The sequence below is a fragment of the Haliaeetus leucocephalus genome, unplaced genomic scaffold, assembly GCF_000737465.1.
Source record: "Haliaeetus leucocephalus isolate CR32 unplaced genomic scaffold, Haliaeetus_leucocephalus-4.0 Scaffold194, whole genome shotgun sequence".
NCBI classification, from domain to species: Eukaryota; Metazoa; Chordata; class Aves; order Accipitriformes; family Accipitridae; genus Haliaeetus; species Haliaeetus leucocephalus.
The window spans coordinates 607,223-620,058 of record NW_010972630.1 but is presented as its reverse complement, the minus strand read 5'-3'; the positions used below and the strand labels follow the sequence as shown (position 1 = coordinate 620,058).

At 36.8% G+C, this 12,836-nt stretch overlaps 1 protein-coding gene across 1 annotated transcript in view; it reads right to left on the bottom strand.

The window, feature by feature from the left end:
* SLC1A3 (solute carrier family 1 (glial high affinity glutamate transporter), member 3) overlaps positions 1 to 12,608 on the bottom strand; it is a 67,818-nt gene extending 55,210 nt beyond the window's left edge. The window contains exons 1-2 of the mRNA XM_010565665.1: positions 12,558 to 12,608; positions 10,681 to 10,955 (exon numbers count right to left, since the gene is read on the bottom strand). Of these exons, the coding sequence (XP_010563967.1) occupies positions 10,681 to 10,861 (181 nt within the window). The 5' untranslated portion in view covers positions 10,862 to 10,955; positions 12,558 to 12,608. The remainder of the gene's footprint in view (positions 1 to 10,680; positions 10,956 to 12,557) is intronic.
* Between the last annotated feature and the right edge of the window lie 228 nt (positions 12,609 to 12,836).

Here is a 12,836-nt window from a genome sequence, read left to right as displayed (position 1 = left end):
CTGAAGCTGTGAGGAAGAACTGATGTAATGAAGGAACGAGTAAAATCACTGGTTTATGAGGTACTGCCTAAACCAGGACACTTCTTATTCCACATCTGAGTATATAACAGTATCTGAGTGCTGTTAAAAAGTTTTTTAAAAAATCACTATAATCTGTCTCTTGCTACTTCTTGGCTCCAGTGTACACATTTTTTCCCTTCTCTCTCTAGTTATTTGGTTCATTTGCCCTTCTTCCCCAATTAGGAGGTACTTTTCTTCCTTTCAGAACATGTCCAAAAGATTGTTCTCTTTTTATCCAACTTCTGCATCTCTGTTTGCCTTCAATTTTTTTCTTGATTTTTCCCTTCTTTTCCTTGAACTGTTTCTGTATTTATTTCTCATCTATGACTTCTCTTTTGTTGTTATGTACAAGACAAGCAATTGCAGGGCATTTGTAGAGGATTTGGAATGAGGAAGAGTTGTCACTGCTGGCACTGAAGCAGACTGTTCTTTATGGAATAGGGACATTATTCTTGATTTCATCCTCAGACTAAAGACTTTATTAAAAGACAAACTACTCCTAGTTTATGTACTCCTATTAGTCTCTGAGTTATAGAAAAAATACTTCTGCAAAAAATAACAAATAATTCCATCAAAATTCAGGAATACTCTCTTACTATGCATATAAAAAAAGATCAGGTGTTCACAATATATGCCAGATTGTATTTTGTGAAGTATTATTTAGAATTACAGTCCTACTCAGTGCTTTACAAAGTCACTGTAATAACTTTTTTTCATGCCTGAGTTTACTTTGCTGCTTTACCTTTTTGAATAATGTTAATGTTCTATCCCTTAAAGAATAGTTCCTAAAAGATAAGAAAACTGCTCTCTTAAAGTTTACATAGTTCCTTTCTTGCCTTTACTTTTCTTTCTTTTCTGTTTTTCCTCAACTGGAAGCTGACACAGTCCTTAGCAGCACTGAATTTTCTTCTCTACTACAGTTTCAGCTGTCCATCCATATTATTTTCTTTTTTACAGTATAGTAACACTGAGGAATTGCAGTCAATGAGACTGAGATCCCTCAGTGCCAAGACCTTTGTGCAAACACGCTCAGAAAACAGAGCTCTACTCTGAAGAACTTCTAGTGTAGTTTAACAGAGAGCCTGAGGTTAGACCTTGATAGTTGCCTTTATTTGTTTTTTTAATTCCACCTTAGACATACACTGCAAAACAGTTCATTGTAGGCTTGGCTTCCTTGATATGCAGTTTTACACCATCATTTTTGGGACATTCATATTATGCATTCATGTCTCTGTGGACCTAGCCCAACTTTTCATTCCTACAAAACTACCTGTTAATTTAGCTTAGCGCTGTTAGTCTAAATCTGTAACTGAGATGTTTGCCAGAGGATTGTTTTGTTGAATCAAGATATGCTTATGCCAGAATGGCTTGAGTAATGGAACACAACTCACGTGGCAGGCTTTGTTAAAAGATTTTAAAGAATCTTCTTTATCCAGTATTTTGCTGACCCATGCAAACAACCTGGAGAGACTGAGAGGAAGTGTTTCCTGTTGTAGAATACAAGACTTTTGTCATACAAGGTGTAAGCATTACTGGAATCCTTTATTTATGCTTGATTTATCATTCAGTGAATTCCTTTGATAAGGAAATCAGGTTCATGACTGAAATTCATGGAATCATGTTGCTATCTTTTTAAAAAGATAGCTAGGATGCTTTCAGTCCCTAGATGTTTAATTTTGCTAGTTGAGCCAGTTCATCCCTAAAAACCTCAGTATGACTATGAAACTATTCTAGAACCTTCTATCTGTTTAGTTTACAGGTCAACAGCTCTTTCAACACATGAATTTCCAAAAGTGTTTTATTTCAGTTGATTAAAAAGAGGTTTCATGCCTAACTTCTTGTGACTTAACTCATCTGAAGGATACGTTGTAGCATAGAGGATTAATTTAGATGCAGCCTCCATATAGGTTATGATACATTTCTTCTCACTGTTAGGTGTTATTCAGAATGGCAGAATTTGCCTACCTTAAAGGTCACAAAAATGGCCAAAGGAAACTGCCACCTGGAACAATACTTAATTACACAGTAAGTACCTGAGTCCAAATCCTGAACTTCAAAGTCTCTCTAAATAAGATTAGTTCTGGATATGCATAAAGTTAGTGGGCGGTTCTCCATTTGTTTTGGAAGACCCCTCACTTCCCACTGTTGTGCTTGTATTTTTCTCAGAATTGCCATGACCTAAACATCTATTTGCCTAATTCCAGGCTAAGTCCCGTGGATCTAGAAACTGAACACAACTGACACACACATGCGGAGAATCACCTGGATTTGGGATGCCCTGTGTTCCTGTTCTTACTCAAAGGATTACTTCACAGCCTGGGACTCCCTGTCACAGATGAGTGTTTTAGCCATTAGGTTAAAACATCATGCTGCCTTTTGCTCTCTTGGCATATGTATTTGCCTTTAGAAATCTTGCATTTCCTTCTGCCTGATAACAACTTTGAAAGGAATAGTGGAGTTACATTCCCCTGTAACTTGCCTTCTGAAAGGAATAGAGTAAGCCAATTCCTCAAGCACTGCTGACACCATTCCCAAGGTGAGGGCTCTTGTGCTTCTGGATCTTGACTAGGTTAAAATATCTGGCACAGTCCTTCCTGACTCACTCAGAAAGGAGTGGGAGTAGGAATGCAAACCTGTTTGTTTGTTTGTTTGTTTGTTTTTCTCCTGGCAAGTTTTAGGCAGTTATATGCTTAGCTTGTGGACTTGTGGGGTTATTCTTTTCAGTTTCCTGGCTCTTGCTCACGCACTAAAAAGACACCCAGGTCTGAGACTTGGATTCCATATGCAGCTTCCTTTGCTTATGTTTTAGGTTTTGAAGGACTAGATTGTACATCTATGTTTGCTTAACATATGTATTCCCAAGTCAAAATTATTTTAAAAGACACAAAAATATATGTAGTAGCCTTATTTATCAACTGCCTTTTGTTAGTACACCCAAGAATTCCCTGATTAATAGTCCTGCTATATTCATACAAAAGCAGTTTGTTGTTTTTTTTTAATTTAGTCCTCGTGAATGGTAAAACCAGAGGATTTACTAGACCTGGTTTGAGAGACTAGCTTATGTTTCAGTGTAAATAATGCTTCACACTTAAGGCCCACCTTTTTAGACTTCTTTTGAATAAATGAATTTTCAGTTATGCTAAGTTACAGTAGATGGTGAAAAATAAGTACACACTTTGTAACTGTCAAGCTGATTTCTATTTATGATCTTCTATCCATGCTAATAGAAAGTACATAGACATATCAAATTTCAAGCAAGAAAATGCATTTCTTCAATGTACAGAATTGAACAAGAATTCAAAAGGTGCATATAGCTGCTGCTATGATAAAGGACATGGAAGAACAATCACAAAATATGAGTAACAGTGACATTTTGTTATCCACCTCATTCTCCTGTTACCATTCTGGTTTTCTTTGCCTTTTTTCCTGCTTTTAACTGTTTTCCTTTTCACTGTTGTACAGTTCACTGGACCTATTATTTTCCTCTTTTGTTAAAAAATGCTTTATAAAATCTATCATCAAAATAAATTTCTTTTGTATGGATTTTAAGAAGTTACACAGCCTGTGGTTTCACCCTGTTGATTAAAGTACAAACCGTGTCAGTACAACTTCAAGTAGTAAAAATTCTCTGGAATAATTTCCATTTGTTCTTTCCATATTTGTCATAGTTTCTTTCCTATTCCATACCATCTATTTTTGTTGTATTAATGCCTAATTTAAAACTCCTTGGTCAGAAGCCTAGCTGTTTTCAAATATACATTGTTGATAGCATAGCATATGCTATGAACAACACAGTTGGAGAAATTAGTATAGGAGGAGGCACTTATATTGCCTTATTGCTCCAAAGCTCCAGGTTCAACTGAGCTGTAATATGCTGAGAAACAAATATATGACAAAATACACTAAATCCCCAAAATCATAGAATCATTTAGTTTGGAAAATACCTTTAAGATCATCAAGTTCAACCGTTAACCTAGCACTGCCAAGTCCACCACTAAACCATGTCCCTAAGTGCCAGATCTACACGTCTTTTAAATACCTCCAGGGATGGTGACTCAACCACTTCCCTGGGCAGCCTGTTCCAATGCTTGACAACCCTTTTGGTGAAAATTTTTTCCCTGATACCCAACCTAAATCTCCCTTGCCTCAGCTTGAGGCCATTTCCTCTCAGCCTATCACTAGTTACTTGATAGAAGAGACCAGCACCCACCTCACTACAACCCCCCTTCAGGCAGTTGTAGAGAGCGATAAGGTGTCCCCTCAGCCTCCTCTTCTCCAGACTAAACAGCCCCAGCTCCCTCAGCCGCTCCTCACAAGACTTGTGCTCCAGGCCCCTCACCAGCTTGGTTGCCCTTCTCTGGACACGCTCCAGCACCGCCATGTCTTTCCTGCAGTGAGGGGATTACTGAGCTGTAATCTGAAACTGAATGAAATACGAAATCTGAAGGGAATGGACAGTAAATGAAAGAAACTGGGAGGATGGACAGAGGATATATACAGCTAATATGGATACAGCTAATGGATTATTTCAGGCAGTTCATGGTTCCAGAACACCTGATTTTTTTAACAAGGCATGAGAAAATAAAAAAGTCAGTATCTCTCAGGAACTGATCTAGAAGTCAATGCTACAGTACAAATTATCACAATGCCTGCATTTATATCTTACATTTTTAGCAGCCTTATTAACATCCAGGAGATCTAATTTCTTTATTTACTTGTCTTTAATATTGGATTTCTTTGTATAGTTTTTCAAATGCACTTTATCTTGATTCACCTAAAAAGATAAGTAGTTTATAAAAATATTTTTAGTCCGGTACCATAAAATCTCTGGAAACTTTTAGACGCCTGGTTATTTAAAAAAATTATGTGAGAAATTTAAGCCACATGAATGAAAGTTTCAGGTATTCATAAACAACTGAACATGTCATCTTCATCTACACCTTCATTGTGGCCAACTCAAAAGCATTCCAGTGCAGATGACAACTCTTTCTAGCTTTACAATAGCTAGGGTGCTAGTAAGGATCTAACAATGTTAAACATTTACTCAGCATCCAAATAATTGGCACCTTGCTTATGATTTTGTACTGCTTTGCAGTCGCCATAGTGACTACAGTGCATGACTACAGAAAAGTGGAAAGGACCAGCAAGCCGTAATACTAGTTCATTTGATGCTGAAATGCCTTTTTAGTCCCTTTTGATGCTCAACAGAACCGTTTTTTAGACAGTCTTTGAGATGACCTCTGTTTCTGTTGTAACATAACTTTCGATAGCATGATTGCCATATCCTACTGGCATTCATGGGATTTTCTTGTAAAATCTCTGAGAAACCACATAAGCATCCTAAATGTCTCATGCAGTTACTGTCCTGCATTCCACCCAGGATAGCCTTGAAGTCTGCTTTGTAAGAAGTGGTATTACATAAATAAATTTAAATTTAATTTCTAGAGAGAATTTTGAGAATCTCACCTTCCTTTTCACAAGCTGTACAAAAAGTCCAGTGAATGTATGTTTCTCTGGATTATTTTATGACCACTGAGACACACTACTTTTGAGTACCAGATTGCAAATCCACTGATTTGACAATTTAGAGGAAATAAGACAGTAGTAAGTCTATATTTAGTACATTTTGTATCTTTACTGTGCATGTATGCAGAGCTGCTGTCTCCAGAATGCACAGCTGTGATTCACAAAGTAGCCAAGTTTATTGTTGTTACTCCGTGCCACGTACAGCAGTCCAAAAACCAGTGCTGTTTCTATGGTAAGAAATTAAGATTATGGTATTTAATTAACATAATTTTATTTTGTAAGTAACTGCTGAATTAGCATGCCGTTTGTATTTCACAGTCTGACTTTTATTACTGGCTACTTAATAGCAGAATTAAAGGAATTAAAGTTCTTTCTATTTCTATACTTTTTCTCCCTTTTGAAAAGGATCATCTCTTTTAAATTTTTAAGTGTTACTCTGGATCTTATGGCATCTGTTTGTTTTTTTCATAAAATTATAACTATTTCTTAATTTCAAAAATAATTAAGGTTTTGCTTAGCAATTTTTTCAGAATATTACTTAGGAAGGTTTTGTCACTCAAGAGGGAAAGCAATCGTGCCGGGCAGGTTCTTTAGGAGAACACTGGGACAGCAGTAACCTCTGAGTTCAGCATAAATAGAATTAATTTCTCCTTAGCTGTACCCAAACTATCTTGATTTTCTTCTATATATCTTAATCTTTTGTATGGTGTCACGTTTCTGTCTTTATGTTTTAACATATTCTCTCACCTAGGACTCACCTCCTACAGCTATTTCTCCTATAATGTTGGATCTTTTCTTTGTTCTCATGCAAATTTTACCAAGGCTGCCTTAGGCATTGTCATCGTGTTCATTGTCAGTGTGTAATGGGGTCAAATAACCTTCTTTGGGTATGTCAGCTTCAGTCTTCAGTGGATACAGAGGAACTGCCAGTAGCAGAAAAGGTGTCGATTCAACATACAAGAGACTGTCTTTTTTGTGGGGGTTATCCAGGATTCTGTCTACCTGTGTATTACAGACTTGTACCTCTTAGTACTCGTTCTAAACTATTGTTCAGACCAGGAGTGTGTTGAGATAGGACTATCTCTACTCTGCACAGCTTTTCACTGTTCAGATATTTTAGGGGGTTTGCAGGAGTTTTTTCCTTCTGTATTATGAATGGTCATCTGGAGGCTTTATTTAACTCTTTGCTGTTTTCAGGGGCATATGGACATTGGCAATGCCTTCATCTTTCCTGTCTTCCTATACTTTTAAATAGGTTTGTTTATAAAGATGTTGGAAAGTTTTGGAATCATATATGGTGCATGCTGTTGTACAACAGATGTATGGGCCTGTCTACATTTCACATTTATTGTGACTGGGTTCAATGACACAGCCAGTCCTGTGCTTCCTTTGGTAGTCAGGTAGCCAGAAAACAGAACTGGATCCACCTCCGTACTCCTTCAATGTCCCAGTGGACAACTGCAGCATATAACTTTGGTGGTGTAAAGAGGATTTTAGCTAACAATTTGTAGCTATAATGGCTTCATAACTCTGCAGAAACTGCTTTTTATAGTACTTGCTCCAGAACCTCCCTCTACTTCACTGAGCCCCTCAATTAAACAGTATTTCTCTGTGAACAGCTTCTCAGGATCTCTGCTCAGCAGCTCTGTGTGTCTCAATCTTTCCTTCAGTACAAGTTCAGAATCCACAGGAGATTCTTTGGCATTTAGGAGTCCTGCCAGAGTAAAGTGTGGACTTCTGTGGCATTTTTGGAAAATGGGAGGTAAGTAGCAGAGAATCAAGACAGTCTGCTGAAGGAAGGGCATCTGAAAGGAAGGCATTTTGGGGACAGGATGATGGAGCTAAATAGCGTGGGAGAGAGGGCATTGCCTGAGATTTTGCCAGTAATTTGGCTAGCACTTCAAAGTTTGCAAGACTTCCTGCAGATTTTCCATGAGCCACCATGACCCCTAGCCTACCTTAAATTGTTCCTGGTCATTGTGACTCTCTGAATTTACCAGTGGTCAGCTTCCCAAGTTCGCCTCACATAATTGCTCTCATCTATTGGCTTTTGCCAAGATCCACTGCAGAAAATGAATGTAATATTTCTAGGTGTACCAGAAGAATCTGAAAAACTGTACCATAGCTCACTTACTGATCATGCTTTTCTCAAAGTTTCTCAAAGGGTTTGAAAGCAGTTTAAATTTCACTAAAAATAGTGACAACGATGATAATGATGATGAGCTAGACAGACCCTCTCTATGCAGAATGTGAAGTCAGAAGGACCTTCATGAGGTTTTTGGGAAATGTCGAATAGTACTAAGTAATTCTCAACGTGAATTATAACTTCTTGCATCTTAATCATTAGGTTTTTAGAGATTAGTTGGTTGTGTGTTGTAGCACCTAGTGAATTTAGTCTAGAATTCAGTTCAGAATTCCGTTCAGAATCAGAGTAACAGCAGAATTTAGGGTAGATGGCTGTATTTCTCCTTACCATGTGAATGCCAGAAAATCTCTACTCTCTGCAAAATATCAGTATGTAACACAAACAAATGCATGTTGTAGTTGCCCACTTCATAGCAAAATACATGTTGCCAGAGACACAAACTCATGTGCCTGTTATAAACTACAGTCCTGAAACTGGGCTAAGATGCATGATCCTATCCACTTAACCTGTACCAACATCAATCCTGCTTAGCAAAGAAATCAGAAATGCTCTATTAAATAGGCTTTTTTCATGTCAGTCCTTTGACAAAAGGCCTGAAATAAATGTTTCTGAAGAAGTGTTGCTCTCTTTAAAGCTAACATTTTGCTTTTCCTGAATTTAGTCTTTATGAAAATTGCTGGACTGACTACCCTAAAAACTGATGTCAACTGTCTGTTTAGATTACAGAGAGCTTTAAGCATCATTTCTTGTAATGATTCAATCCTGGCCAGAGAGTAGTTTGGTTTCCACCTACACTCACATCCAAGCATCTCTGATAAGACTGCTAACTGGTGGATTGATTTCACAATGTTGATTACTGCCTGCTAAGAAAGGGATCAAGCCCACCATTTGATTTTCCACAGATCACCAAACAACTGAGAGATGGTAACAATTTAGTCCTTGCCAAACTAGACAGATGGAGTTCAACCACTGAGTGTTTTCCAAACTCTTTGTTCCCTACTTCCAAATATTTCCACAAAAGCAAAAAAACTCCCTCCAAAACCCAAATCTTACTTTTTTATCAGCTACCAAGTGTAAACTTACTGTTCTAATAACATATATGCACTGTAAAATTACACCACAAATAACAAATGTGAGAAAATTTTGGAGTATTCCATCGTAGTAATGAGAAGACATTTTTCCACATCTTATACCAGATTTGTCTATAGGTTCATAAGCAGAATTGGAGCAGCTAGCTCATCCTAGGCTGCACATTTTCATTAATTCTCCAACTTGTATTTCAGCCTTATTGGTACTCTGCCATTGCTGTAGGTGGTAGTGGACCTGTGGGCAGACGTTTGTCACTAGTCACCCAAAGCTAACTGGAACATGCAATAACAGTAGAAACACTCATACAGCCTACATTTCTGTTCTCACATTGCCAAATTTATGGGAGTCACAATGGAGCTAGATGACAGTGAAAAGTTGCAACAGCACATTGGTCTTGTGCAGTATAAGCAGGTGACAATCTAAGAATTGCATTCCTTTGAGATCGGACAGTGTTTCAAAACCTGCTTAATTTGTTCTGCCTTTTGTGTCCATTGTAGATAAAATGCTTACATTTTTTACCCCTGATATTAATGGTTTTTTTGCATTGAGCAAGTTCTTATTTAGGAATTCAAAGCACTTGTGATCAAATACTGTTGATAAATATGAGAGACTGACATTTCTGTTATAGCAATGAAGTATATTTTACCAATATGCAAATTAATACAATCGTCTCCCAGAAAAAGACCATCAAAACTGAAATGAATTTAAAATAACCCTGCAGATGTGGTATCAAGCAACAATAATGGTAAAGCACTAAAATTTTACTTCCTGAAGCAACAATAATGATAAAGCCCTAAAATTTTACTTCCTGAAAAAGTTGTAGAAACATAGCAAGCAGATTTATACAGAACAGCATTATTCAAGGACATTAGGGCCTACACCGATGTAGGATATATACCCGTATCTTTAAGTGCTAACATATGGGTTTTCATGAGCAGATTCACAGTTTTATATTTTAAAATAATTAGAAAATAAAAATGAAAGTAATGCAGTAAAGCCATAGTGTTCTTTCTCACACTATAAAGAATGGTATTCCATGAAACATATGGTGTCATTTAGAAAATCTGTAGTTAAAGGAAAACTACCAAAACTGATCACATAGTTATATGAAGAAAAATTTGTTTAAAAAATTGTGTGTTTTTCTCAGAAGATTGTCTTTCTAATGTAAATTCAAAAAGTGTAGCAATATTTTAAATTTACATTTTGGTGCATTCCAAATCTAAATGCTGTTTGATATTCTGGATTCCTCTCCGTATACTCTAAAAAGGCATTTAATCAGGTGCTATCTTGCAGTCCTTTGAATAAGGAACATTGCCACTGTTGCCCCAATTGCATCTGAAAGATGCATGTGTAAGACTGTGAATGACTGAGAGAGCATAAGCTTGTACTTATGTTTGATTGTTTTGCATTTATCAAGGGAAAACTGAAAAGATTGAGGCTCTAATATACACCTTTGCTTGAAAATGTCACTCCATTTCATTTATTGAGGACTTTGCTTGTCACTGCAAGGTGTTACTTTTTGATAGATTTGGTAAATAAAAGTTACATCCTGAGCATTTTGCTGCAGCTGGCTTTGGTAGAAAAAGATTTAATTTAAAACATTCAATTCAGTTAATGTATCTGATTTTTTAAGAGAAGAATCCATAAACCAATTGATTTTTTTCACCAAAATTCTGCTTAGGGATACTAGAATAATTAAACTTCAACATGCAGCTTTCAAGGCCACAACTCTACAAGTCAGAACATTCTTATCAGTGCAGAAGAATCTGGGACCTCATTTGTAATGCGAATCACCCAGGCAAATAGTCATTGTCAAATGCACCCGAGAACAGAATATTCCTGTTGAACAAATTACTCACCAAGAATCACAGCAACAACCGTGAAGAGCACAAAGGCATTCCTCAATAGATAACTTTTAACATCATCCTTTGTTATGCTCTGCACCTTTTTTTTTGCCAAAAGTGTACGTTTCCGGACTCCTTGCTGAATGCGTTCCATCCTACTTCCAGTTTTTGGATCTTCTCCGTTACCTTTAGTCATCTGTCTTGCAGTAAGTTTTCTTTTATAATTAACTTCTGTCAATATTCCTTCAGAAAAGTGTAAGGTTCTTTTCCGTGGGAGGTACTGGAGAAACCTACAATACAAGAAATATCAGACACTGCAATAAGATTTTAGATGAATAATTAACCATATGTTTACATGGAAGCAAATACTCTTCATGTTTCAGTAAAACTTGTATTATTTGTAATATCTAAGTTGTTGATTGCAGGTTTTGATACATAGCCTCAATGACTGTTGAAGAACCCTTTGAGAGGATTATATGGCCTGATCAGATATGTGTCCTGCATCTTCAGAAATTAATCTGACTTGCTGTCATGCTGTAAAACCCAGTAGTGACTTTTTTTTTTGCAGCTGTGAGAGGTATACCAATGTAAAATTAGTACAATTTGTAGAAGTGGAAGGTGCTATAATGTTTAAAACTATCTGACAGGCTTACTTTTCATCTGTTCAGCAGGCCCGTATCATCTGAAAAAAATTCTAGCTCACCTTCACATTAACCACTGGAGAGAAATATTTTGCTTGAACTGGTTCGTTTAAAATGTTCTGCATTTCACATGTTTTTAAATGGTTGAATGCATTGGCTGAATTCCTCCATTTCACATGGCAAAACGTAGCAGGAATAGTTTGTTTATCCCTCAACCACTATTTAGAAGATATGCCTTTGACAGTTTTATGTTGATAACATTCATCTTTGAAGTGTATAAACTATTCAGAACACATCTGTAAAACATCAGAAATTATATCCCACTTAGCTTGTCGCTTCAGACTGTAATACAAGTTCACATTGCAAAGTAATGCTTAGCTTGGCCTGAAAGCAATAATGGGGGTAAACCTGGTTTTAAGAAATCACACACTGATTCAACTGTAAAATGTTTTAATATTAGAAGTCTTTCATTAGGACATTATTTTTCTTTTTTAAATGGATACTTTTGTGGCTGCTTGGTATGAATTTATTTAATAATGGAGCCTGTACAAAGGTATTTTCCAGACTGAGAATCCCATTTTCTAAAGTCTTAGTTAATACACTAGCATGTTTTAATGAGAAATTAGAAATGAATAAATGGATAGGGTTAGCTGCTTCCACTGAAATCTCTCCCCATTTATACACAGTCCAACTCTAACATCTTACTTTTCATAAACCTAGTGCTTAAATACCTTTTTTTAGGAAGCACTTAGAATATAAATACACAGGGTTTTCAAACAGCATGTTTTAGAGGAAATACCATGTTGTAAGAAATTTGTTTTGATGGGATTTGATTGCTGCTTTTACCATACGTTTCAAGATTGGCACTTTAGTGCAATATCCTCCCTGAATTTTAACTGAATGCTATATGCTTTGCTTCTTTAGAAAGAGGAAACATTCTGTGACTGAGCTAGATACTTAAATTAGTAAATATTCTAGCTTGGACACACCTACTGTGTGCAAGCAGGATTTTTTTCAGAACAATTAATTTTAGTGTTTTGTAAAAAAAAAAAAAAAAAAAGACTCATTCACGGTGCCTTTTCTTTCCGAGATGATTAATGCAGCTAATCTGACCTTTATAACTTACACTAAGATCAAGAAAGAACGTGGGCACAGCCAAAAGGATCATTACAGTAAGTAACATACAACGGCAGAGAGTGGAAAATTGAGACTTTGTACTCAAAACCCGACCAAATGAAACGATCGGCTCACCTTTTCAGATCTTCAGTGCTCTAAGAACACGGTGGTGGCAGGTAAGGCAGGAGTTTCCCAGCAAACACAACAGAGCTGCGGAGCTGAGCGAGCGGGAGACAGAGAAAACTGACAATCTGCATGTGCTCTGGAATACAGCAACTTACTATCACTGTAACTTAAGGAAAGGGGAGGAGACTGCTAGCCTAACTCTGAAAAAAATAAAAACCACATCAGAAGAGCGGGGAAAGCTGAGCTTCTGGAATATTGATTAGTCTTGGCAAAGTGAAAGCAGGGTCG